Source organism: Aricia agestis, chromosome 8 (assembly GCF_905147365.1).
Source record: "Aricia agestis chromosome 8, ilAriAges1.1, whole genome shotgun sequence".
NCBI lineage: Eukaryota > Metazoa > Arthropoda > Insecta > Lepidoptera > Lycaenidae > Aricia > Aricia agestis.
In genome coordinates, this window is record NC_056413.1 from 18,051,798 (window position 1) to 18,078,775 (window position 26,978).

The following is a 26,978-nucleotide window of genomic DNA, read 5'->3' on the forward strand; positions in this document are numbered from 1 at the left end:
TATAGAATAAAGGCGGCAATTCTTTGGTGGAGAACATTGACTTGGATGTCTCTTACAATGTTATTTAACATGCACTCTTCAACAGGTAATTAGATTTGTAATGTTTCATAATTATTACATTGACAACAACGGCGATCGGCATTTAGAAATCACATTCTCTTTCCATCGTAATCGCGTGCAGCATGTCAGATCCAAGTCAGTACGCGACCGCCCGCGCCTATGTAAACATCTCGATAAATGAGACAAAATGAGAGTGTTGCGAGTGTTTGTTTTTTTATTTTTTTTCGGCACGATAGCATGTGCAAAAGATTTCCGCCAGGAGGCGAGGGGGAGGCGGAAATCCCGCGCCGAGACGCTCGAAAACCTCTTCAATGTTTACGATCCGACCTTTTTGTCGTATGTGTGGCCGAAGATAAGGAATGGAGTGCACTTGACCACCAGCCGCCCTTGCTGGGATGACCTGAGCCTGTTCTTCAGAGACCTAGCGGAGGGCCACGCGTGGGCTTATAGGAGTAAGTACTGTGGGATTAAAATAATAGGTCAAACTTTGGTACATAGATACATTGGCAAAAATTAGTCAATAGCGATTAAAAGTCTACCAAAGTAAAGAAATCAGAGTAGTAAAGGATGACACAGTTGTTCTTAACTCAAACCAGGGGCTCCAAAACGTTTAATAGATTGAAATTTCAACACAAATAAATACTTTTTTTTTTAAAGTTTAATTACAAATAAATACATTTTTCCTATTATGGAACCAGACTTTGGGAAACCGTCTTTTAGTAGCGAATTTAATTCTCATTCAAAGAGAGATACTTTAAAGAATGATGTGTCGATGATGATGTTTTTAGTATTTGTGTGTCGAGCGGCAGGAGAAAACTCATATCTGGTTTTCATCGATTGTTTACGGGGCAGAAAGCAATTATGCACGTTTTTGTAGTCGCAGCGCTTGAAGTGTGCGGTTCGCGGATTATGTGTGCAGTGTGGCAGCTTATAACAGTGGTCCCCAACCTTTTTTTCATGCGGGTCACAAACATTTTTTGGTCATGGTGTCGCGGGTCGCAACAAAAAATTTTTAGGGTTAAAAAAATAACATTCTTCAAAATTAACGATTTAAAAGTGGGAATAATTTAACGACTATCACGTACACTTTACGTTATTTTGCCGGTGGGCGTGAATTTCAAAATTGTTTAACATCACGCGGGCTACAAATAAGGCCCCGGCGGACCGCGGGTTAGGGATAGCGGGCTTATAATAACTGTGATTTCTGATAGTAAACATGAGCTGCCTTATTCATAATCCTTATCCTTATTATAAGTTAAAATAGGACCCAAGTCACGTCCGTAAATAAACTAAAATATATGCAAATATGTAGGTAGTTCAGATAGCTGTTAGGGCAAGTAAACTACCTAATGCAGTCCCGAAAGATAAAGTAGATGATAATTAAATTGGTAGGAATTTAATGTTTCAACTCCGAGATGTTAGGTGTGTAGGTCTCTCTTTGTGTACGTAGTGAGAGATCTGCATTAGTTGCATTAGTATGTAGATCAAGATCTAGTAGAGAGTTTGGCAACGCACCTGCAGCTCTTCTGATGTTGCGAGTGTCCATGGGCGACGGTAGTTGCTTACCATCAGGTGACCCGTTTGCTCGTGTGCCCCCGTGTGTTATTTAATAAAAAAAAAGAATATGATTCACGTGTTTCTGAATCTCTGGCCCAAGAAATTTTTATGGGCTTAATTATATCAAGAAAACAACGTGAAATTGCTAACAACAGAGTACCCAGGCGCGGTCCGAAGGGGGGGGGGGGGGGGGGTCACAGGGGACATGACCCCCCCCAAAATCTAAGGTAAAATTGAAAATAAAATAAAACCCAGAACCGTCCGAGGGCGCAGATGAAAAAAATAGTGTAGTGACTACTGAGTGACCCCCCTCAAAATTTCAGGCTGCGACCGCGCCTGAGAGTACCTAATACCTCGCCGCACCCGCAGGCCGCACAGGTCATTTGCCACACGCTACACTCTACTTGATACCAATACATATTTACTACTAGGGGCTAGAACTCACTAGGTGTGTTTTAAACAGTGTCTTAAAATTGAAACAGAATGTACTTAATTTCAATCCTCAGTACATGCTAGATAATTCTGCGATCACCCCTGAGGGCTCGTGTCAGCCTAAAATTTAAAAAAAGGTGAAAAAAACATGTGAGGGTTTTGGGAGGGTCACAATTCACGAGTCATTGATACAGTGTCTATGTCGAAATAATAGATCAAAGTTTTGCTCATAGTCATCACTCATCAGTCATCACCAAGATATGGTAACCACGTGAGCGAGAACCAAATTCGAACGAAGTTGCTACCAACATCTTGTCTCAAAAAAAATATCCACAGCCGAATATATAACCTCCTCGTTTTTTGGAAGTCGGTTAAAAATACTGCATGTTAGCAACTTTGTTTTTTTTTGTAGGCAGTCTGTCTTAAGGCGCTCCCTCACCGCGAACATTCACATTTCACTTGTTATGTAACATTAAAGATTCGACTGAGCATTACATTACAAATTACAATACATAATAGTGAATACTATCTCCCTGAATGACTGCTTTCGCGTGTAATGTAACATACGACTTTGAGCATTCCATATCTATTATCTAATTGATGTTATAAGTTTTATCATGTTAATGTATCAAGATATTAGTTATTACACAGTGTCTAAACACACTAGGCCGAAGTTACGCGGCGTGAATACCGCATGATTCCGCCTGCAATGTATTTTAAATTACGGATGACACACTACTCCGTCGCGTTCCGTCCGTATTTTGTCATGCGTTTGACATTGCGGATGTAATCATGCGCAATTTACGCGTAACTTCGGCCTAGTGTGTTTAGACACTTTGACACTGTATCATTACAAAGTGCGTATTGCAATGCTCGACTTTGTAACGTTACATTACAAGCGAATGCTCCCGGTGAGGAGCACCTTTATGTTAATAGGTGAGTATTCACCTTAATATTATAATACATATTATTATTGTATGCAATAATGCAATATGTATTGAGAACTGAGTGCTAGCATGCTGCATGCTACTTGCTCACGTCAACTGAAAACGAGAGTCGTCTAATTAACGAACAACAGTACCTACCTATCAACGCTATGCTATCAATCATTGTTAATTGTTGTAAAAACTATAGACTTTATAAATCAAATGATTCAACGTTGTTTAAACAAAGTGTATAATTATTTTTGTAATTGTTTAAATATACCTACCTAATGGCTCATTATTCGGTAGGTACCTAATACTGCTCCATAAAGGTTTTTTATGCACCCTCAATCTATCTATACTAATATTATAATTGGGAAGAATTTGTTTGTTTGTTTGAACGCGCTAATCTCAGGAACTACTGGTCTGACTTGAAAAACTCTTTCAGTGTTAGATAGCCCATTTATCAAGAAAGGCTATAGGCTATATTTTATCACGCTAATACTAATAGGAGCGAAGAAATAGAGGAAAGTGTGGAAAAAACGGGGGGAAATTATTTGAAAGGGCTTATTTAAACGCGCTAATCTCAGGAACTACTGGTTCGATTAGAAAAATTATTTCAGTGTTAGATAGCCTATTTATTGAGGAAGGCTATAGGCTATATTTTATTGCGCTAAGACTAATAGGAGCGAAGAAATAGGGGAAAGTGTGGAAAAGACGGGAGAAATTATTTGAAAGGCTTATTTGAACACGCTAATCTCAAGAACTACTGGTCCGATTTGGAAAATTCTTTCAGTGTTACATAGCCCATTTATCGAGGAAGGCTATAGGCTATATTTATCACGCTAAGATTAATAGAAGCGAAGAAATAGAGGAAAATGTGGAAAAAAACGGGGGAAAAAAACGGGAACAGCTATAGACTAAAGTCCACGCGAACGAAGTCGCGGGCAACAGCTAGTCCTTAACAAGGAGGGAGGTGTATCATGTGACCATGCCCTCTGTCACCCCCCTGGGACCGATATGATCTGTATGTCGTTTTTTCGCGGTTTACTTTCGGAGTTCTTTCCCAAGGCGATCTATGGTTTCTATTCAAATGATGGGTTTGAATTAGTTTCATAAAGATGGAAAATTTAATGAACCCTAATTAGAAACTAGGTAGTCAACAGTCATATACCGGCACATTTGGAATGGATTTAAACAACCGCAAATGAGAGTGGCCGCTCTTATATTGTAAGTATCTACTTACAATATAAGAGCGGCCACTCTCAGGTAACCATCAGAAAAATTGATTTAAGTATACGCAGATTACGGATACAGGCGATATATAATAATAATCACAATTATCAGTAGCTTGACACAGCTTGATTCATTTATTGTAAGGACACCAACCCAGTAGGCACATGTATTAAAAACTTATAAGTACCTAGCACAAAATAGCAGTAGAGAGCTGATGCGTGTTTAGTATAGTCTGTCAAGAAAGTGAACAAATTAAAAAGTGGCAACATCGAAATGTCATCCCTTTCAAATCAATCTAAGAAAAAAGGGATGACATTACGATGTTGCCACTTTTTAATTTCTTCACTTTCTTGACAGACTATAGGTACCTACCGTTGTAGATGACAGAACCTTTAGCCTGATCAAAATATGTACGTTCACCATCGCCTATGAATCCATTCCTATGATAGTACTCATTTGTGTATGTTAGCGGCGGACGCGTGCGGGCGGTACGGCGCGGGCGCGCTCGCCGGCCGCAGCTTCTGGCTTGGCGACCGTGGCCAATGCCTGCTACTGGTGAGTTATCTACTTACTTTTTAAACAGAGTACCTACTTGCAGCTCCCTGTTGCCAAACAGGCGGTAACAAAAGCTAGTGACGATACTTTAGGGTGATTAACTGATTAGTGATTACCTATGTCATTGTGCACCCGCGCTGAAAAACGAATGTAGTGGATTCATAGAAATACCTCTTAGGTCACTTGCATGTAAATTTTTACAAAATAAAAGATATGTAGCTGAACACAACAACCTCCCTTTTTTGAAGCGGTTAAAAAGCGACTATATCTTCAGGACGCTAACCACTCACCGCCGAGCGCCAACAACACGTGGGGCGAGTTCTACAGCGGCGACTACGTCAGCGCGCTGCTGAGGCGAGAGAGCGAGGGACGTAAGTCCAACATTCATTTACGATAAAATATTCGTTCCTTTATTGAATAAAATTCTCAAGACACAATTTCATGACAGATAATAAGTTAACACGTCATAAGTTTTTGAAAAATACATACGGATACACATATAAATATTTGATGTTCCTTAATATTTTTGAAGTCCGTCATAAAAATAAAATATTGACGCTGCTCTAGGCGCGTTGATGTCTTTCACATGTAATTAACATTTTATTACCACACATACCTTACTGTGCTACGAGTTCAGTTGGCTTCAATGCTTCGAAGCTTTAGTTAAAGTTTATCCTTACTATTTAATAATATAAAAATGTGAAAATGTATCTGTCTGTTACCTCTTTACGATTAAACGATTAAACTGATTTAGAAGACATGGAATGGAATAATGTAAACAGTGGGGCTAAAATGGTCGCTTTGTAGAATCATACCTAATATGATTCATTTTCTTAAAATTGCAAAATGGTCACTCTGCTTGCAATTTATGTCTACAGATTGACAAGGCTTTATATGAACGTGGCGAAAAAAGGAACTAACGCTGCCATCATACAAAAACGTCATTTTATGACAGTTCTCCTTTACGTGCAGCGCCCCCGCTCACGTTCATAAAAAGCCTTGTCGGTCTGTAGTAATTCGTACTAATTTGACATTTGTCAGTTTGACAGTTTTGACAATTCATTTGCTGAATTGATTGAGAGGAATTGCTAAATGCGACCATTTTAGCCCCGCAGACCGTCGCGTTGCGTTGATGTCTTTTGTATGCGATACACCCGTGCTACGAGCGTAGCGAGTAACTTACAAATGCCTACGAAGCTTTTAGATTGACTTGACTTGTTTAATTATTTCCAGCATTTTAATTTTAAAGTTAAATTGTTTGTTAATGTCAGATAATTATATATATTTTTTTACTTAAATTTTATTTATTAAATATAGTAAGTTTCGGTTCAATATAATTGTTTATTATTATTTAATACTAAAAGGACGTACAAATCAAATATGGCATCGATATTTTATAAAATTTATTCTGAATATAAAATGTTGACTTTGTCTTTGACTCGGTGCTAAGCCATGGACAGCTGGTCGCTGGCGGAGCACGAGGCGCTGGTGCGGCGGCTGTCGGAGCAGGACAACACGTCACCCGTCCCGCTCTCGTACGTCGTCCTCAAGGTCGCGATCAACATCACCAAGTTCGCTATCGCCAAGGTATGCAGCCGACAGAAATAATTCATACACGCCTAGGCAGACGGACCTGGTCCAGTCAACGTTTTTTTGAGATTTTTTGGGAGACGGAATAGAACATATCGTACAAAAATCTACTCCCTTCATATATTCTCACCATCCTATAATCTATATATTGTTTATGTAACACAGTATGTATTTAATAGTCACATTTTTGACTATTAAACACAGTAATGCTCACCAGCTAAATTTGAGTTGTTGCTCGAATTGAGTTACTTGTTGTGTACTTCTATGTCTAAAGTCTAAACACTATTTTTTTTCCTTAATTTTCTCGTATTCCAGTCCCACGACATAACTCTCGGTCTGTGCGTGCCGCGGTCCTGCGGCGCGGACGACATCCTCGCGCTCGTCAACTTCTCCTTGACACTTGACACGCTGCGCGCCAACACCTCAGTCCCTCGCCAGCTGCGTGTCACAGCCCTCCGTCACGTCCAGGGGGCATACCACCTGGGGGCTGACGTGGGAGCGGTAGTACTGATACTCATCACGGCTCTGCTGGTTACTTCGTCGGTGATAGCGACTATCGTGGATTTGGAGGTTATTAAGTTCACCAAGAAATCCGTCAGCTTCGACGTCGAGCAGTATGAGGGGAGGAAGCCGGAGAAAAAGGTTTGTTTGTTTAATTTTACCACCGTGTTTGGTATTATTTGACACGTCGCGAGGCGTATTAAATGAGCCGGTAAAATTTGAAACAGGCAGCCCGATAATGCGAACAGCAAGTCTGTCAATTCAAAAGATTTTGCTCGTGTACCAAATAAAATTTACTTTTGTCATACAACTCATTGCATCGCTTCGTTACTTTGCAATGTAAACTGTTAACTGACCTAGTCCGTTGTATTGTGACTATTTGTGTGTCTTATTCCTCAAAAACAAATTTAAAAAGGTGAGGGTGGCGAAGGATCTTCGCGACTTGGACCTGCAGCTGAAGCCTCCGAGTGTTACGCTGGACGTAGCGAACGTGGAGGGCATCATCGGTAGCTGCTCGCGCTGCGGCAAATACAAGCGCCAGTGCCCGATGTCCAAGCCGAACTTGGCCGTCCCTGCCAAGCCGACAGTCCCCTGCCCGAGAGTCAAGTACAACTCCTGCGCCAGCCTCGCGACAGACTACAAGCAGCATGTCGGAGCTTTCAAGAGCTTGCTCCTAAGCTTTTCCCTAAAGCACAGCTGGCTGAAGCTCTTCAATACGTCCATGGCTAACAAGGACCTGTCAGTCGTCCATGGATTGAAAATCGTTGCTACCTTGTGGATCATTTTCGTTCATGTGGCGGTGCTCGTCAGCAGTCTATCAGGTTAGTTATTTGTGAGAACGGTCTTTATTACTTATCAATGTAACTTAGGATATTTTACTGATAATAAGTGTTTGCAGATACCGCGCACACTTTCGAGGAGCCAAACAATGTGTACTTCATAGTGCTCACTGGGACACTCGCTTTTGACACGCTGTTTTTTGCTAGGTTAGTATCCATTGCTTTCTTGAATAAAAATATTCATTTTTACCCACCCCATTTCATCGTAGCTTTGACCTTTAGACTTGATGGATCAGACAAACAATTCTGATCCATTAGGTCTGGAAGTCTCTCATATCTCATATTGTCTGGTTGCAGTGGCCTGTTCAGCGGTCACCACTTCTTCTACCTGAAGAGCCGGTACTCGGTGGAGGAGCTGGTGACGTTCGGCGGCGCCTGCGGCCAGGCACTGCAGTTGCTCTGCTTCATCACAAACAGGGCTATACGGTAAGACCAATGGCTCTCCCTTGAGCAACAGCAAATTATATAGCTATACGGTGAGCGAACTAAACTTGGTCCCAGCAGTTAGGTTAAGAATAAAATCTTGGTGAAGCACTGAATATTTTGCTAAATTATTCTATAAATAATTTGGATCCAGCTCTTAAAAGTAATCGTAGAAGGTAGCAACCTCAAACATTAAAATCATCATGAACGGAAATTGTCTCATGAGTCATAACATCACACAACATCAACACACAACAGCAACAAGCATTCTGTTATAAGTAGGTACCACTGACATGGTTTACCAAAAAAATAAATTATATTTTTTGGTAAACCATGTCACATATTGTTTTTTTAATTAAATATTATTATGACCGCATAATCCATGTATGATATTAAGAATACTGAATTATACAAGCAAGGTTTATCCACAGACTGCTCCCATCCTACGCCTATGTGCTGTTTCTGACGGCCGTGTTGTCTCGTGTGACGCGCGACACCGCCGCGCTGGCGCCGCCCGAGCCCGACGCGCGCGCCTGCGCAGACCACTGGTGGCGCAACGTCCTCTACATCACCAACGCGTACCCTAATGAGGAGCAGGTAAGACAGAAGTGTGTTACAGAGGAACATAAAGATGGTTGTTTTATGTAATATGTTTATTTGTTGAGACATATTCAAGCTTAGCCCCAATTTCACCAACGTATGTTAGTGCTAACAGCTTGTTAAAGTGTCAAGTCTTCTCTTTCATTCATAAGAAAAACGAAAGAGGTAACGTGATACTAATTCGAGCGTTAACTTTAACAGTCGTTGGTGAAATTGGGGCTTAGACTAAGATCCTAGCTGTCGGTCTACTGCTGACATCGTGGTAGGTACTGCTCGGGCGCAGTTGCAGCCTGAAATTATACAGCGGAGGTTAGGTTATGTTAGCTTACTAAAATTTTCGGGAAGGCGGTTATGTTCCTCTTGCCGCGCAATGTACCATCGAAGAAAATTATTCAGAGGCAGTTAACGGACCCACGTCATTTAATGTAAGTCGTCATCTCTATCTGTTGAATTTGAAGAAACGTGGCTAAAATACGTAGGTCCTCCATCTGCCTATGAACCAACTTCTCTGATAGTACCTACCGTCTTCTGCTGACGATGTCCCCCCCTCAGTGCATGCAGGTGTCGTGGTACCTGTCGCTGGAGACGCAGCTGCACGTTTGCGGCGCGCTGCTGTGCCTGCTGCTGACGTCGCCGCGCCGCCGCGTCGCCGCCGCGCTGGCGGTCGCGCTCGTCGTGTCGGCCGCCGTCTACGACCTGACTGACTCGTATACGGACTTTAATCAACGGTGCGTCTAATATATTTCTTACTAATTTATTAATCTATATAAGCGCATCCACTTACTACTGATACGTTGAAATTAAAACATCTGCTTTAAATGTTTTAGAAGACTGATACTTTGAAATTTCCAAAATCCAACCAATAGCTAGTTTGAGTAATATGCCTGACCTACTGTTTTTAGAGAGACCCCTGCAATGCCTTTTATATCTTCTACATATACAACTAGTAACAATTTTTTATCGTTATGTTTCACAAGATTTGACACGTAATAAAGAGTTTTGAGACTTACGCATAAAGTTAATATACCTAAGGTATATTAACTTTATGGACTTACTTCAATTACATGATGATTTCCCAATAATAATAAATAATTTATAGCGTTACGGAGTCGTTCTCGGCGTACGCGCTGTTCATCAACCGGCCGTGGTCGCGCGTGGCGCCGTACTTCGTGGGCGTGCTCGCCGCCTGGATTCTGCACCAGCTGGAGGGGACACTCAACATCTGCAAGGTACTTAACTCTAATTTATTTTCGCTATGTAAGTATTGACAATGCTGAAGCTCGATATTTTCGAATTTAATTACGTTTACAATAGTTGCGTTAACTTCTTGGTTTGGCAGGTCTGATAGAGCATAAAGTTGGCCCATATACGTGTATTTTTATGGGGGATATCTGGTCATTATTTATTTCTAACGCGTTAATATCCATAACCGCAATTACTATATTAGCCACAGTCCTTACTTAAAAGTATAAATGGTTCCAGTGTGTTTTTATAACAAAGTCATTTAAATTCCACCTCAATTTTGTCCCCTCTACAATTCGGACGTAACGTATTAGAGAAGTTGATTCACAGGCAGATGGCGGATCTGTGTAATTTGGTGGTCTTGTCACTTGTGTCCCCAGCAACAGATCACGACGGACATTGAATTGACTCGACCAAATGACGTAGGTCCGTCACCTGCCAATGACTTAATTTCTTCGATGGTACATCCCATCACAACGTCTATTGTTGACGAACGGACGAAAGGGTGCGTTGTAAAAGTTCAAAAAATCTCTCTCATGTAAAAAATAGCAGATATTTAATGCCATTTCTTACATTAATTCCTGCATATTTTTAACCGACTTCCAAAAACGAGGAGGTTATACGTTCGGCTGTGGATATTTTTTTTTTATGTATGTTCAACGATTACTCCGCCGTTTGTGAACCGATTTTCAAAATTTTTGTTTTGTTATATTAGGTTTCACTCCAATTTGGTCCTATTTTTACAAAAATGGAGACCTGATGATGGGATCCATGAGTAGTCGAGGGAACTCCTCAAAATTCAAATGGAAATATATGGGTTTTTTGGTTTCATATGAAGTATTTCAGGCATATATTACCAAAAAGTAAGATTTTGCACCAGGATACACCATAGTTCGAAGGTGGTGAACAGAACTCCTTACTCCTTATAGATACATATTTGGGGGTTTCGGCGTTGTCTTAAGCACTAAAAGCATATACTACTATGCAAATTTAATTAATCATCATCATCATCACCACTATTCCACCATACATCCATGAGTAATCGAGGGAACTCCTCAAAATTTATATGGAAACATATAGTGATTTCGATTATATGAGAAGTATCCTAAGCATGTGCTACTAAAAAGTAAGATTTTGCAATTAGATAATATATTATGGTTCCGAAGGTGCTAAGAGAACTCCGATTCCTTATAAATACAAGTTTGCGGCTTTCGGAGTTGGTTTAAGAACTGAAAGCATATGCTACTATGCAAGATACATTCATCATCATCATCATCATCATCATCACTACCACCAGTCTCCAGACCATGAATTATCTAATTATAACCCCATAGACTCAATATATACAGGTTTATGTTATAACCCTATTATTGGTACTTTTAATCGTCTTTAAGATCGAAACCAGAATTTGTCGAACTATTTAAAAAATTATAATGTTATTTCCGTGGGAGAGCAATGCTTCGGCACGAATGGGCCGGCTCGACCGGAGAAATACCACGGCCTCACAGAAAACCGGCGTGAAACAGCGCTTGCGCTGTGTTTCGCCGAGTGAGTGAGTTTAGTAAAAGCCCTCTGTTCCCTTGATATCCAAAAGTCGAGTGGGCCTGACGGAATCCCGCCTATTGTGTTGAAAAAGTGTGCTCCAGAGTTGGCTCCGGTCTTGACGCGTCTTTTTCGGCTCTCCTATTCCACTGGCATCGTCCCGGCTTCCTGGAAGACAGCCCTGGTGCGCCCGATCCCCGAAAAAGGTGACCGCTCAAATCCTTCCAACTACAGACCAATCGCTATAACCTCTCTCTTCTCGAAGATAATGGAATCCATTATCAATAGCCAGCTTCTTCGATACTTGGACGGCCAGGGATTGCTAAGCGACAAACAATACGGGTTCCGTAAGGGTCGCTCGGCTGGTGATCTCTTGGCATACCTGACTCATCGTTGGGCTCAGGCAATTGAGTCGAAGGGAGAGGCATTGGCTGTTAGTTTGGACATTGCGAAGGCCTTTGATCGGGTTTGGCATAAAGCGCTGCTATCAAAGCTTCCATCATACGGGCTGCCCGAGAAATGTAATGTAAGTGGGTCACTAGTTTCTTAGCAGACAGAAGCATAAAGGTCGTAGTTGACGGCGAATGCTCGGAAACTCAGTCTGTTAATGCTGGTGTCCCTCAGGGCTGTGTGCTATCGCCTACTCTATTCATACTGCATATCAATGACATGTTACAAACCAACGGCATTCATTGCTATGCGGATAGTACAGGTGATGCTGTATATATCGGCTCCCCTAATATTTCTCGGCAAAATGTCACTGAGAGTCGAAACGAACTTGTGTCTAAGGTGGAGAATTCATTGGAGAAGGTCTCTGAATGGGGTCGACGTAACTTAGTCCAATTCAACCCCACCAAGACACAAGTCTGCGCGTTCACCACTAAAAAGTCACCAATGGTCGTTTATCCTCGTTTCGAGGGCACATCTTTAACCATCTCCCCTAGCATTGAGACACTTGGCGTCAACATATCAAGCGAAGTCCAGTTCTGATATCATCTTGAGGGTAAGGCCAAATTAGCCTCGAAGAAGCTTGGCGTTCTTAACAGAGCGAGACAGTACTTCAGTCCGGACCAACGCCTACAACTCTACAAGGCGCTGGTTCGGCCTCATGTGGAATATTGTTCTCATCTCTGGGCAGGGGCGCCAAAATACCAACTGCTCCCTCTGGATCGTATCCAACGAAAGGCTGCTCGAATTGTTGACTGCCATAGTGTTTCAAACAGCTTGGACCCCCTGGAATTACGCCGAGATGTAGCTTCACTCTGCATCCTCTATCGGTTGTATCACGGGGAGTGCTCTGAGGAATTGTTCGGTATCATACCACCTGCAACTTTTCGCTATCGTCCCACGCGAAAAACATACCATCCTCATCACCTTGATGAGTGGCAGTCTTCCACAGTGCGTTTTTCGCATAACTTTCTGCCGCGCACTGTAAAACTCTGGAATGAACTGTCACCAGCAGTATTTCCAGACCGATACGACCTGCAAACCTTCAAGAAAAGAGCGTATTCCCTGCAGCTCTTCTGATGTTGCGAGTGTCCATGGGCGACGGTAGTTGCTTACCATCAGGTGACCCGTTTGCTCGTTTGCCCCTTTATTTAATAAAAACAAAAAAATTCAATGTAAATGATTCGACCATGGTGTTTAGGTTACCAAGTTAGCAATTTGATCATAAGATCTTTGAGGTATGCTAATCTCTTTAGAATTTATACGGTCGATTATAGTTATATTTGAGCATGATATTATATTATGTTGAGCTGATGATTTTTCATAAGTGTAATGATAGAAAGAAAGTCACTGAACAGAACTTTAGAGCCTTTAAAGACAGGCGAATGACTATTTCTGTACACAATATCTTCATTATTTTGAAGTCGGTACCAGTTTTAAATATTAAAAATATTTTGTCACAGAACTCAGTATTATTAGCTGGTACCGTCTTCAAAATAATGAAGATATTGTGTAGGTACCTACAGAAATAGTTGAGGTTTAGGAAAATTATGCCTAAGGCACGTCAAAGAGTAAGAATTATAATTTAATAGTTTTTTGTTAATTATAAATTATTATTGCTTTTACCCTGGAAGTCGGTTTTAATTTTTTGTTAAAAATAATAATTTTATCAAGTATCCTGTTTTCCAGACAACGTCCTACTCCCTGTGGTTCGCGAGCGGGCTGTCACTGGCGACGGGCGCGGGTCTGGCGGCGGCGGCGGCGGCGCCGTGGCTGTCGGCGTGGCCGCACCTGCTGTGGCCGCTCGGCCTGCTGTGGCCGGCCGTGGTGTGCGCTACACAGTACGCTGGTAAGACGAGATTAATCATAATCAAGCGATACGTATATTATTTATTTCAAAGAAATGCTTGGGTTCATTTTGTATACATCTCTCCTTATTCTAAAAGTCAAAATGAGGAGTCATAAAAGTTGGAGAAGCTAGATGGCGCTAATGTGGTCGCTATTTTTTCGTATGAGGATAACATTTTTCTCTGTAGCTAAGTATTTTTTTGTGTGTCTGTTTCATCTTCAGCTTCAACGCGTCGTCTGCTGGAGCACGGTTGGGCGGCGGGGCTGAGCCGCGCGTGCTACGGCGCGCTGCTCCTGCACGGTGTCGCCGCGCGCGCGCCGCTGCTAGCTACCGACAGCGCGTTATGCTCCTCCACGCTGTGTATCGTAAGTGATAGATGTTACACGCTTGTACGCATGTGTGTAATGTGTATGTGTGCACGTACACTAGTACGTATGGAGTATGCAACAGCAACAGATGATCCAAGTTTGTACTGATGCATGTGTTTGTGTGTTTGATCGTATACGCATAGAAGCACGCACATACGTATAAAAGCACGCACGGTATACCTTGGATCAATCCACAATGGCAACTTTTTCTACAGCTAAATCTAACGTGAGTAATATTTAGCATATTTGTAATGAGTGTCAATATAATTCCAGTGGTGGTACTTCGCTGGTACGATTCTACTGACACTAGTGGCAGCCGCCTGCCTCTGCCTGCTCGTCGAGATGCCCATCTGCTCGTTGCTGCGGAGAATATCTGACTACTCCTACCGATAAGGCAACATCAGCTGTAATGCGTTAATTATAGAGTTTAATTTTCATTGTATTAAAAGTCTAGAGATGGTAGAATAAATATAGCTGCGTTTCCACAGATGTGTTGCAAGGAATGTGTTTTTGAGAACCAACAGAATCGCTTTATTGACGTCGCTCAGCGCGGCAATGCTATTGGATCTTTAAAACACATTCCTCGCAACACATCTTTGGTGGAAACGCAGCTTAAGCATCGACAATGTAGATATTTGTATATTAGATATTTGTAAAGATATTTATAATTTAATTATTTTTATCTTTATAATAATATATTTATTTATTTTGTAGTTACAAGTTTTTTATTTTTATTTTAAGAAAAATAAACAAAATTAGGATAGAGAAATAAAAGCTTCAATTATTATCATACTTTTATGGGTAAAAAAGACTTACAATTAAATAATATTTACAACTTATTTACATAATTGTACAGTTTGTACTATGTACATAATATTTGGAACACCTACACTCCACATCGAGTGCCTACGGCCTACCCCAAAGTCTTGTGCAGCGAATCTAAAGTGTTCTTAATATAAATGTGACAGTTCTATCTTAAAACCTCTTCTGTAAAATTAAAAAAAGAACAGTTTTTGTATTTTTTTTGTCGCTAGTGGGCAGACCCAACATACACGAAGTGCCATCTAGTGGCTACGTAGTTCATAATTTTAATAAATAAAAACCCTCATATTGGAACGCTATTATCTCTAATTTTCATCTTGAATATATCTGAAACTTTTATTGCCTTATTATCTAAAAGGAGATCTGTCTTTTAATTTTCATTAATTTTTTTATTTGTTCTGTTTGAAGTTTTAGATTTGTAAGTAATATTTCAATGTTATTATATTCAATATCAGTACAATTTTTAATTACTTATATTATAACATAAAGATAACGTTACTTAACCTACGTCTATATCACAATATAAAGTGAAGCTTAATCATGTAATTCTAACTTAACATTGCAATTCGATAAGAATACAGCTTTGCAAAGACCCCTTTTTGGGTCGTTAGGCAGTTTCGAAAAAATAAAAGACCCATTTTTGGGTCAATGTGTAAAATGGTAACAATTTTGTACTTTAATACTTCATAATATTCTACTAACTGTCAATAAACATTAAACCTTGGCGAGAAGCTTCCATTTCCATATTTGGAATCAAAATATTGTTTATTTTTGTACAAGTTTCTTTAAATGCAATAGAATTATGTCATATTTGCTACAAATATATAACTAAATCAGTGTATTTGCCACACCTGTAAGTACTATTGTTAACTGTCAAAAACTAAAGACAGTAAACTTTAATTCAGATTCCGATTTCGACGTTCGATTCGATTCTATTTTCTCGACTTTAATTTCCATGCGTGACCATTCGATTCGATTATATTTGCTTGATTTTAAATCCCACAGGTAACCGTTCGATTCAACACTCTTCTCGATTCTAAACATCAGACCAAACTACTCTGAAGCGAAGCTTGAAGTTCCGTTGCTACGTTGTACAATAATATTCCATACAATGTCACGTTGCTTTGCAGCAGTGGCGGGTAACCCATTGCGAGGCCCCGGGCGGAAGGTCTTTGCGAGGCCCTTTGTCTTACGAAAAAATACTTTGCGAGGCCCCTGCAAGAGCGAGGCCCCGGGCGATTGCCCTGTTCGCCACCCCTTAGGGCCGCCACTGCTTTGAAGTATCTTTATAACGCCTAGCCTCACACTTATTCTACGTCACTCGATCACAAGAGTCTGTCACTGGTCACACTCGGTGCGGCTTCTTCTGCGGGGAGAGGATCTTGAGCATGGTGACGACGGGGGCCTCGAATGCCACCGACAGGATGAACGCGAAGAAGTACGACATCACCGTCAGACCCAGGAATAGCACGAACTGAAGGGGAAAATATTCATAGATATAACATAAATTAAAAACTATACAAAATTGACAACTACGTTTCCTTCGGTTTGAGAAATTTAGATACGTACGTACTCATATTAAACAAAAATACGTCTTTCGCAGGCACATGAATATTTTCTAATAAAATTCTATCATTCTGTATAAATGTGATCCCACCAAAAACATTTTCATGTAAAAATGTTGCCAAGATGAGAACATATAGTTCGTGGTGTCAAAAAGTAGTGAGATCTCATATAGAGCCAAGTTTCTAACCTTACAGACTCAGCCCTAAATTTAAAAACCTTAATTTTACACTAAAGCGCGGCAAAATATGTGATAATAATATAATCTCTCTACTTCTACTACTTACTAATATAATCACTCAACTCTACACATTAGTCAAAACCGGTGGCCAGGCCATTTTAAAATAAAAGTTAGTAAGTACAACAGAAAAGTATATAGGTATTAAGTTCAAATCCCATAGCATGACGAATAACAAAATGGCCAAGATACCGATTTTTACTAATGTGTAGAGTTTTTAGATTCTTCTCGTACGGCTGACACATTATCACATCCAGCACAAGAAACGGGGGTATCCCATACTAACATCCCCCCTCTATATCAAGGGGATGGGATAGGTTAGGTTGGGTTTGATAATTTTTTTGTTGTTCCTGTACTAATAGTAGGCTACATACCAAATTTCAGCTTTCTAAGACTTCAGGAAGTACCCTAACAATTTTGATGATCGGTGAGTCAGTGCCATTTTTGTGGGTTTTTGGACACCTATAAAATCTAAAGTATAATAGTAACAATATTCAAACTTTGCGCATTTAATTATTATACCCATGTCATAATATCTTGAAAATTTCAACTATCTGGCATTATCCAAACCAAAGTTACGAGGGTGCAAAAATACGACGAAACGTTTCGAAAAAAGGTATGTAGTGCCCTTGCGCGCTTCGCTTGGCTCATCTTGGCGGGGGCACTCCCGTGCACCCAGATAGCAATATTTTTCTATAGCCCAAAGTACAAACTTCTATGACCACCAGCAGCGTAAAAAAGCTGCCAACTGTTTAATTTTAATTTAGTCAGTAGATTCTAGGACATCAACGTCAGCGACTAATTGTCGATCGGAGATTAACAATTAGGATTAGGAATTAGGGAAAACTACTCACCACAAGCACCTCCCCCAAATGTATAGGATGCGTCAGATGCATCGCCACCACTCGCAGTAGCACGGGGTGTACCAGGTAGGTACAGTATGTCACACGAGACAGCGGGTACAGTACGGGCCAGGCCAGCAATGACCGTACAGGCCCACCGTGTCCAGTGGAACAGGCGACTATCACCCAGCCTATACACGCCGCCCATAACGAGTGGGATAGGGCAGAGTATAACGCCGCCCCGCCCCCGCTCAGCTCGAGGATGTAGAGACCAAAGACGAGGAATAGAAGCACGGCACTGCATACTGCCCAGCCGAAGTAGGCCCATAGCTGAAAAAAAAACCAGAAAAAAATGTAAGTAGGTAAGTCACCAGATACTTGCTGCTGGACTTGACTGAAAATACTAAAAACTGTATATTCTGTTATGCTTTGTAGTAATTTTATTTTTCTGACAATAGTATTTTACGAAACATTTGCGTTCCACATTCAACAGGAGTGGTATAATTGGAGCTTATACATACGCTATACCTAACATAGTACATCTTGCAAAACAAACTCACCCTGCCGAACCGAATCTTGGAGTTGGTCTTAAACAGTATCCAGCCAGTGGCCATGCCGACGAGATATGGTCCAAAGCGCGTCCAGGGTTTATCGTAGATCTTGTCGAACTGCGTGAAGGGATCCTCGCCGTTGGGCACGTGGTCGCTGCTCCAAGACACGTAGCCCGTCGTGATTAGGGACGAGAAGAAGAGGACCACGGATAGCACCGCTGACACTTTGAGGTGGCTGGAATTAAATGGTAGAAATCAATTTATGTTTTCAAAGAATTAAAAACAATCAAAACTAAAAAAAATCATTATTGCATGCTCGATATGCTAGTGTTTTGTGATTAAACAGTGTTAGAATAGCAACAGTACGGTGTAAGCGTAGCAATTTAGATTCAGTAGTTAATGAAAAAATTAAACCAAACATTTACCTGGTCGATAAGATGAGTATGATCGCGCTGACGGCGTAAAATTGAGTGTCGTCTGATAGGTACCAACTCCACAACATACACTAGAAGATAAATATTGCCAATTACTTATCAGAACTCAATCAATCAAAACTAAAAAATATTGACTTTCGACTGCTACCAAGACCTAATGGGTCCTCATATATTTATCGAGGCGATCCTTGTCATTCATAATTTTAACGTTTACTGGGGAAATGGAATATACCCAGGGGAAGCCCATACACAAATTAACCGGCTCAACCAGACTTACCATCTGCTCCACAGGGAAGAGCGTGTTGATGTACAGGAGGTTGCGCCACCAGTAGGCGGGGCAGGTCTCGTGGTCGTTCGCCGGCACCTCGAACACCGCGTTAGCGTGGAACCACTTCATCACCACCTCCACCACGCCCAGGATGAACAGGTATGGAGCTGTCAGTCTGGACCAGAAGAAACGGAAAGAGTAAATGCATGGTGTAGATACCTATGGAACTAAAATTGGTACATACAACGCTAATGCGAATCATTAATGTCACTACACTTAGCGAGATACATAAAAGTTGTGAATAAGATGCCTCTAACGATTTTAGACAAGAAGAATTAGGAACTTTAACTATAAGAATGGCAAATATTTGCTTCTAAACCAAACGTATTTATATTGTTGTTTCTAATATTAAAAGTCAAACATACCTTGCAAATCTATAGCCCATAAGTCCAAGGAACTGGAAGAAACCAGCGGTGACCTTCGACCGTCCTTTGGTGAGGCGGTCCAGATTGCCCTTCGCGTTCGTGCGGAAATATAGGTAAGATACCAGCATACCCCTGATCGTTAAAAGACAAGAAAAAATTAGAATATTATAATGAAAATTACTAAAATATTTTTACGAGAAAGTAAAGATATAAATAAAATATCATAAAATAACTAAAGAAGAAAAATCAGGTACTAAACATAAAAACGGCAAAGAAAACACAAAAAAAGAAGTTTCTAGAACCTTACCCGAGACAGAAGAAAGTATCGACGCTGTAGACAGCGCTGACGATGAGTTGGAACCAGAAGCTCTTCTCCAAGATCGCTCGCAGAGCGGTGTTATCCGCGTACTACAAAATGCTCTTGATGTTATTGCAATGTCAGAATTATTACATTTTAAAATGAATGGTGTAACCTTCTATCTGTCGCCCACTCGTGTTGCTAGAAGCCCAATATTTTTAATGCTGATAACCTTTGTTCTTATCGAAGTAAGCACTACAAACTATGAAATCCATTGAATTAACATGATGTTAATAATACGAGACTCACCCTGAACGCAATGATGCAGGTGTGTCCGAAAATGATCCAGATCATGGAAAAAGTCCGCAGACCGTGGACTTCAGGCACCGTGTCCGAGCCCACAGACTTGTCGAAGATCTGAAGAATATTGGCCTTCACGGAGAACGAGAGCAGCAGCTCCTGCCACTTGCCTGCAAAACGAATGCTGTCAGACCAGTGCTGGCATCTAGTAGATAAACAAGTGCAAATGGGTGTTAAGATTTCGAAATATAAGGCCTGTGCTAACGATACTGATGGACGATTTTTTGTAACGATATGACTATGTAGGTTGATATTATGTACAGTAGATACTGTTAGGTTGATTGATATACATTATATAATTACATGCGCAATTGACGACACACGATAAAGTTTTGTATTTAATAAAAACATGGCACTTGATACTAAACATGCGAATTTGTGGTCCAAACTAGTCAAACAATATCATAATTTGGACATTGAATTTGGTGGTTTGGACCATGATATCTATGAAGATTTGTACATTATGGTCATTAGATTTATACAGCGCATCAATACAATTAAAAAATGTAACGAAACTAGACGATTCCATGCAGAGTATGATCACTATCATGCAAAGCCCGCGGTCCACATAGTCATAGACGATGCCTTATAATCTCAAACCGAGGTCTAGCAGTATCTTGTCGGGGTGTTCTGGAGTATGTATGGGCGTGAGCTCACTCAGTTTCACTTCCTCGTCGGTGGAGACCGTCTCCGCCGTGAGCCGCTCTTCCGAGCTCTTGCTGTGGATCGATATATTGTTGTTCACATTGTACATCGATTTGCCTGAACAGAGAAACACATTTTAGTCATAAAAAGGAAAATTCTGCTAAGCTTATAGGTATACTTAAATAATTTTACTAGGGTGTACTTTATTTAAGGAATAATCAGGCAAAAAATCCACTTCGTCTTGAAAATTAGGGCTTGTTTCACCACTTCCTTATAAAGCCATCCACAACTTATATGATAGATTCTCCATACTTTATCTGTCAGTTAAGTTGTGGACAGACTATCCGGCACTTATCAGGAAGTGGTGAAACAGGCCCTTAATATACTGAAATGACGACCTCAAAGCTGATGTTTGCTTCAGCCAAAAACTTTGGCAATTCAACGAGAAACCATTCAATTAATTATTGCTTTGACTTTTGAGAAGGTGTACCTTTGGTGACAGTGATACCGTCCAGTCCGTTAAGCTTGACGTCGCCGCTGCTGTTCTCGGCGGCCATGTTGGCGAACCGCTGTCTGCGCATGCGCACCTCGCGCGCCAGGCGCAGGTCGTACACCGTGCCCGCGATCAGGAGACTGCCCACGATTAGGGATATGGCCCTAGAAAGAAGAAGTTGTGTCATTAGTTAATTTGTTTGTTGGGTACTGAATATACGCTGTTGTAAGCTTAATATCTTTGGCATCAATAAGAATCAACTCGACCGTTTTCGAATGATATGAAAAATGTATGGTATTTGTCACAAACACAGATTTTAGCACAACGCATCGAAACACGATGTGCTACGTCAAATCCGATGATCCGATGAATTTTATATCTGACTTCGCATTATCGAATGCAACCTGACGGGGTACCCTGATAGCCCATTTAGATTCGCGTACGAGTCGCGAGGCGAGGGACGAGGCGAGGGGCTAGGTGCGAGTATGAACAGACGCTCGTGGCTCGCCTCGTCCCTCGTCTCGTCCCTCGCGGCGCTCGCGTTCTGAGCGGTTTTTGGGACACGAGTCAAAAGACCTCGCGTCGCACGCGAGTGGGTGTTTACATTCGCCCTCCCGCTACATTCTGGCTTCTACATCGTGCCGCGCAGGTTGTGTTTAGTTTTAAATACGCAAAAACAAAAATGCATCGTATTATAATAATAATAATATCTATGGACGCTCCACACCACGTCAGTCTGGCCCCGTGCTAAGTACCTGAAGGACTTGTGTTACGGGTACCAGACAACGGAAATATATTTAATACTTTTATACTATACATATATTTAAGATTTTTATTATATGATACACATATTTAATACACAACCATGACCCAGGAACTTTGAAAACTTTTTGTTCCGTCGGCGGGATTTGAACCCGCGACCCCCGGCTTGAGCTACCGACAGCCCACCCACTGAGCCACAAGGGTCGTCAAATAATGGATTGGTCGCAAGTCGAAACATTTAAGTTCATAGAACTATTTCAAACAGAACGATTTGGGACCCTAAACATAAATGCCACAAGAACAGCCAAAAAGTTAGCTTCCTTTTATTTAAATTTGTGACGTAGCAGTATAAGCCCAGTACGCACAAACTTGTTGCTGCTAAAACTTCGACGTCCTTCATTGTTGCTAGCTCAAAGACGACTGAACTCGGCACGCGACTGTAAACAGGCAACTTATTAACCATCGATCAACGCGAGCCTCGCACGAGGGACGAGGCGAGCCACGAGGCGAGGGATGAAGCGCGAGTGTAAAGGCCGTATGGGACGTAGTCGATGACGCCGAATTTATCGCAATTGTGAATTCCACGTGGGTGAAACCCGTTAGTCAAAATTTCCGATCAGCTGGCTCCGTGATGTAACCGAGTTACTTCACGCAAGGCCACTCGCCGTTACATAAGTGAAATGTGCCCATTTCGGCGGTTGCGACTATCGTGCTGTACGAAACAGAGATTAGTTAGATATGAAACAGAAATGGCGTTACGGAAAGTGCACTATGGTGTTTATATCTCACTGATTACTCTAAATCTCCTTTTAAGTTTCTGTTAAATATAGCCTGAAATTTCGTTAGGTCATATGTATCACGCGAGAAACGTTTTTTGTGGAATTTATACGTTTTCCAGCGATTCAAAGTGTCTTCACTTCTGTTCAAAATTTGTTCTGGTTTAAGATCACAGCACACATATCAACTCGGAAAGGGATCGGCACCGTATCGCCTCGAGCCGTTCAATATTGTTTGTATGAAACTCCCTGCTGCAACGCACACTAAGCGGAACCGTAACGTAATCGCCTCGCCTCGGAAGGGGACAGCGGTCGGCGAGCCGTAAGCGAGGCGTCGCCTAGACGTAGCCGAGCTGACGTACAGGCGCTACATACGCTTTGGTTAGTTACGCGCATACGTTAGGTTGACGCCTGGTTGACGGCGAGGCGAAAGACGATACGGTGACGATCCCTTTCCGAGTTGATATGTGTGCTGTGACCTTTAAGCGGTACTTTCATTATTTATAAATATACTGACATAAGTATGGACTTACGATGAAGTGTAAGGATTATGCGGTTAAGTTACCGCAGCAATCATTACTTACGATATCCTTGATTAGTGATCAAGCAATTAAATAGATAATCTCTGCAACGACTGCACCATTGCGACAAACCTTAAAACAAGTGAGAGTAAGCACTAAGCTTTACGCAATTGCAGACATAACAAGATGGCTAACATAATATTTGAGACAAGTGTTTCGAGACGCAGACACGTCATACAGTATAGACTTCTCGATTGACCAATACAAACAAATTAGCGAACTCTTCAGAACGTGTTTAGCTATTTATACATGGGCCATTCCACAACACAGCATTGCGATTTTACATCGTAAAAATCTACGATGCCGCAGTACGCATAGTGGTCAGGTGTAATTCCGATGCATTTCCGCAAAAACAAGACGCATCGCAATTCTGTGCGATTTTGTTTTGGGCTACGACGCCGCAACGCAGTGTCGTGGCCTGCCCCTAAGTGGGCACACATATAAATTGTTTGTATAAACCAGGGGTCACCAATTAATTTCGCTCGGGGTCCATTTTAAGAAATAAAATGAACTTAACGGTCCGCACTGTATAAAAAAAACAATGTAATTACGGAAATTACAAAGACATTTATTTACATAATCGTTTGTTGCTTGTTTGGAGTGAAATTGGGGCAAGCTATTGACATTAAATCCTGGAGGTGTTCAGTATGTCGAGACTGAAATTTATTTTTAACGAAGTTCATCTTCGAACATGCTTGGTGCGCACACAATGGGTCGGCGGTCCGGACGCGGACCGCGGTCCGCCATTTGGTGACCCCTGGTATAAACATCCATGCAAAAGTGTGTTTGACTGTCTATACTCTATACCTCCTCACGCTTACCTTCTAGAAATAACGATATATCTCTGTCTGTTATTACTTCAAGCTTAAATTGCAGCATCGATTTGGATGAAAAAAAAATCTATATTATGCTTTTGGTCCTAGGCAGTAGCATAGCTAATAATTTTTGACCCGGAGTTTTGTACAGCACTACGCGATAAATGAAACGCGAAAAATTTCGGTTCAACAAAGTTATTGCCAATATCAAACTATCCATACTCGGCGAAACATAGCAGTAGAGGTCATTGACTCCCTGTCAAAAACTTGTCATTTTCTTTATAAACCGCGATTGACAATGAAGTGTCAGATGTTGTCAATCGCGGCTTTGTATAGAAAATGCCAAGTTTTTGACAGGTCACAGGGAGTCAATGACCGCTACCGCAATGTTTCGCCGAGTAGAGTATGCGAAATGCGTCTGTCTGTCTGTCTTTTGCTTTTTCACGCCCAAACCGCTGAACCGATTTTGCTGAAATTTGGTATGGAGATATTTTGAGTCAAGGAAAAGTACATAGGATACTTTTTATCCCGAAAAAAGTACGGTTCCCGCGCGATGAACGAATTTTGGCGCAACCGAGTTGCGGGCGTCATCTAGTAGTGAATAAATTTTGATCCGGAGTTTTGTAGAACACTACGCGATAAACGAATTTCGGTTTAACAAAGTTATTGCCAATATCAAACTATCCATAGGTACTCGGCGAAACATGGCAGTAGCGGTCATTGACTACCCGTCAAAAACTTGTCATTTTCTTTATAAACCGCGATTGACAATGAAGTGTCAATTGCAGCTTTGTATAGAAAATGAAAATTTTTTGATACGGAGTCAATGACCGCTACCGCCATGTTTCGCCGAGTACAGTATAATATTATAAATGCGAAAGTGTGTCTGTCTGTCTGTCTGTTACCTCTTCACGCCCAAACCGCTGAACCGATTTTGCTGAAATTTGGTATGGAGATACTTTGAGTCAAGGGAAATGACATAGGATACTTTTTATCCCGAAAAAAGTACGGTTCCCGCGCGATGAACGAAGATTTGCGGGCGTCACCTAGTAGGATAACTAGCATATATATGTATTTAGCGAAACCGAGATCATTTTCTTCGTTGCATATGAAGGTTGCGCTACATATGCCTCTACAATTTTACAATTTCTGACATACATTAGGCTCGAAAACATTGCACACAGTAATCATTAATCACCTAATAGCATTTGATGTCAGTTTCAACATACTAAGGTATGTCCTTGATTCTGCCAGTAATAACAAACAAAAAGTTATATTATTTATTGCAACTGTGCCTTCACATATCACCATTCAACTTCAATTGACCTGCTTCAATTATCTTTTGCAATTTAAATATTATTAATGGTGACACATCATAATAATATACAAATTGTACCTAACATAGATGAGTATGTACTATGTGAGTATACTTTAGGTTGTGTGCAGTGTGTATAACCTTTGCACTGAATGAGCTTTACATTTTTTTTCATTGTTGTATGGGCAATTTTATCATATTGAGGCATTTCTCGTAAACAGAAAGACACACTTTCGCATTTATAATATTAAGGGTCTGTTTCACCACTTCCTGATAAGTGCCGAATAGGCCATTCACCACTTAACTTGACAGATCAAGTATGGAGGATCTGTCAAAAAAGTTGTGAATAGCCTATGGCACTTTATCAGAAAGTGCTGAAACAGGCCCTAGTATAGTTATTAGTATTGATTACTTACATGAGAGTAAAGAAGGTCGGGTCCATGTAGAATGTGTACCCGCCGTGCTGCGGCGAGCGGATGGCAACCACGGTCTGGTGCAGCATCGGCGCGTGCGCGGCGTTCACCAGCTGCGTCACCTGCTCCTTGCTGCAGGACCGCGGCAGGCACAGACCCAGGTGGATGGTGCGATGCTGGAAGAGAAAAGCCATCGGCCGTTTATAAAAAATTACATGAAAAAATAAGTTTTATTTTTAAATTAGTATGATATAAAAAGAAAAATATTCCAATGAAATATTTTATTTTCAAATTGGTAAGTTAATCTTTTAGAAAAGTCTATGATTCCTATTACCGGTTCGGAAACTAACTCGTGACGAACTGATGTAAGAAACTCGCACTTATTAAATCTAGTACCTAGTAGCTAGAACGTTATAACTTCTAGCTAGCTGATAGGCCACCTGTAGCTACAACTGTTATATGATTGCAAGTTTGTGAAGACTGATAAATGGATAACTGATACTTAAAAACTTTAAAGTACTCAAATTAAATATTTCTTATGAAACCTTAGTAGTTTAAAAAGTAGACAAGTAAAAAACTTCCTATACAATATACACAGGTAAAACTGGAGGCAAAATCTAGTTGTTTCATTAAACAGATAGCCTAATGGCCTTTGAACTACTTTTGCATTCTGTATTGTTCAAACCGTTTACTAATAAAACAATATTGGCTACATTCCACTTTATAAAGTTACACAATGCCCTATTATGTGTAATGTTTGTTAGTAATTGGGCTCCTTTGTTTCTCCGATACAAACAAATAAATTGCGGTGAAGATACTCGTACTATGGAAATAATGGTCCGTCTTATATAAGAGGTCGATCAGTTGGTGTGCGTTTTTTATTTGCGTATTATCCTAAGTAGTAGATTTTTCATGTTCAGTAAAAATAAAATATTTACCGATACCGTAGAAGACAGCTGACTCCCATGGATATAGTATACATGGCTAATTTCTGTTCGACAGCCATTTTAACATTTGCTATAGCACGTCGAATATCTTACAATATTAAGATATTCGACGTGCTGTCGATATAATCTGCGTATCTGCTAAAAGTGCAAACGGGCTACCTCGAACCAATATAATTGACACCACTTGTAAAAAGTCTCACCGTCCTAATAAGGTTGGTCTTACCCTGTACATATTCTGGCTTAAACTGTACCTCGGGCTACGATAT

The 26,978-nt window shown here is 40.9% G+C and overlaps 2 protein-coding genes across 2 annotated transcripts in view; one reads left to right on the forward strand and one right to left on the reverse strand.

The window, feature by feature from the left end:
- Positions 1 to 247: 247 nt before the first annotated feature.
- Positions 248 to 14,775, forward strand: LOC121729592 (O-acyltransferase like protein-like). The gene is made up of 14 exons (XM_042118151.1): positions 248 to 512; positions 4,678 to 4,763; positions 5,038 to 5,134; positions 6,214 to 6,350; positions 6,669 to 6,995; positions 7,270 to 7,675; positions 7,753 to 7,840; positions 7,991 to 8,119; positions 8,548 to 8,713; positions 9,269 to 9,444; positions 9,816 to 9,945; positions 13,637 to 13,796; positions 14,019 to 14,161; positions 14,438 to 14,775. The coding sequence occupies exons 1-14, from the start codon at positions 248 to 250 to the stop codon at positions 14,555 to 14,557; spliced, it is 2,430 nt and encodes an 809-aa protein (XP_041974085.1). The 3' UTR covers positions 14,558 to 14,775.
- A 196-nt stretch (positions 14,776 to 14,971) lies between these two features.
- LOC121729734 (O-acyltransferase like protein-like) overlaps positions 14,972 to 26,978 on the reverse strand; it is a 53,913-nt gene continuing 41,906 nt past the window's right edge. Inside the window, exons 4-14 of the mRNA XM_042118342.1 lie at positions 25,769 to 25,941; positions 21,101 to 21,267; positions 20,623 to 20,727; positions 19,915 to 20,075; positions 19,615 to 19,715; positions 19,308 to 19,439; positions 18,892 to 19,057; positions 18,606 to 18,685; positions 18,190 to 18,415; positions 17,642 to 17,959; positions 14,972 to 16,460 (exon numbers count right to left, since the gene is read on the reverse strand). Coding sequence (XP_041974276.1) covers positions 16,332 to 16,460; positions 17,642 to 17,959; positions 18,190 to 18,415; positions 18,606 to 18,685; positions 18,892 to 19,057; positions 19,308 to 19,439; positions 19,615 to 19,715; positions 19,915 to 20,075; positions 20,623 to 20,727; positions 21,101 to 21,267; positions 25,769 to 25,941 — 1,758 coding nt within the window. The 3' untranslated portion in view covers positions 14,972 to 16,331. The remainder of the gene's footprint in view (positions 16,461 to 17,641; positions 17,960 to 18,189; positions 18,416 to 18,605; positions 18,686 to 18,891; positions 19,058 to 19,307; positions 19,440 to 19,614; positions 19,716 to 19,914; positions 20,076 to 20,622; positions 20,728 to 21,100; positions 21,268 to 25,768; positions 25,942 to 26,978) is intronic.

What these genes read in the sequence shown, in the direction of transcription:
- LOC121729592 (XM_042118151.1), top strand. Translation starts at nt 248, where the DNA reads ATGAGAGTGTTGCGAGTGTTTGTTTTTTTATTTTTTTTCGGCACGATA. An exon ending in GAGGCGAGAGAGCGAGGGAC is followed by an intron (nt 5,135 to 6,213) that starts GTAAGTCCAACA and finishes CTCGGTGCTAAG; the next exon opens with CCATGGACAGCTGGTCGCTG. An exon ending in GACACGCTGTTTTTTGCTAG is followed by an intron (nt 7,841 to 7,990) that starts GTTAGTATCCAT and finishes GTCTGGTTGCAG; the next exon opens with TGGCCTGTTCAGCGGTCACC.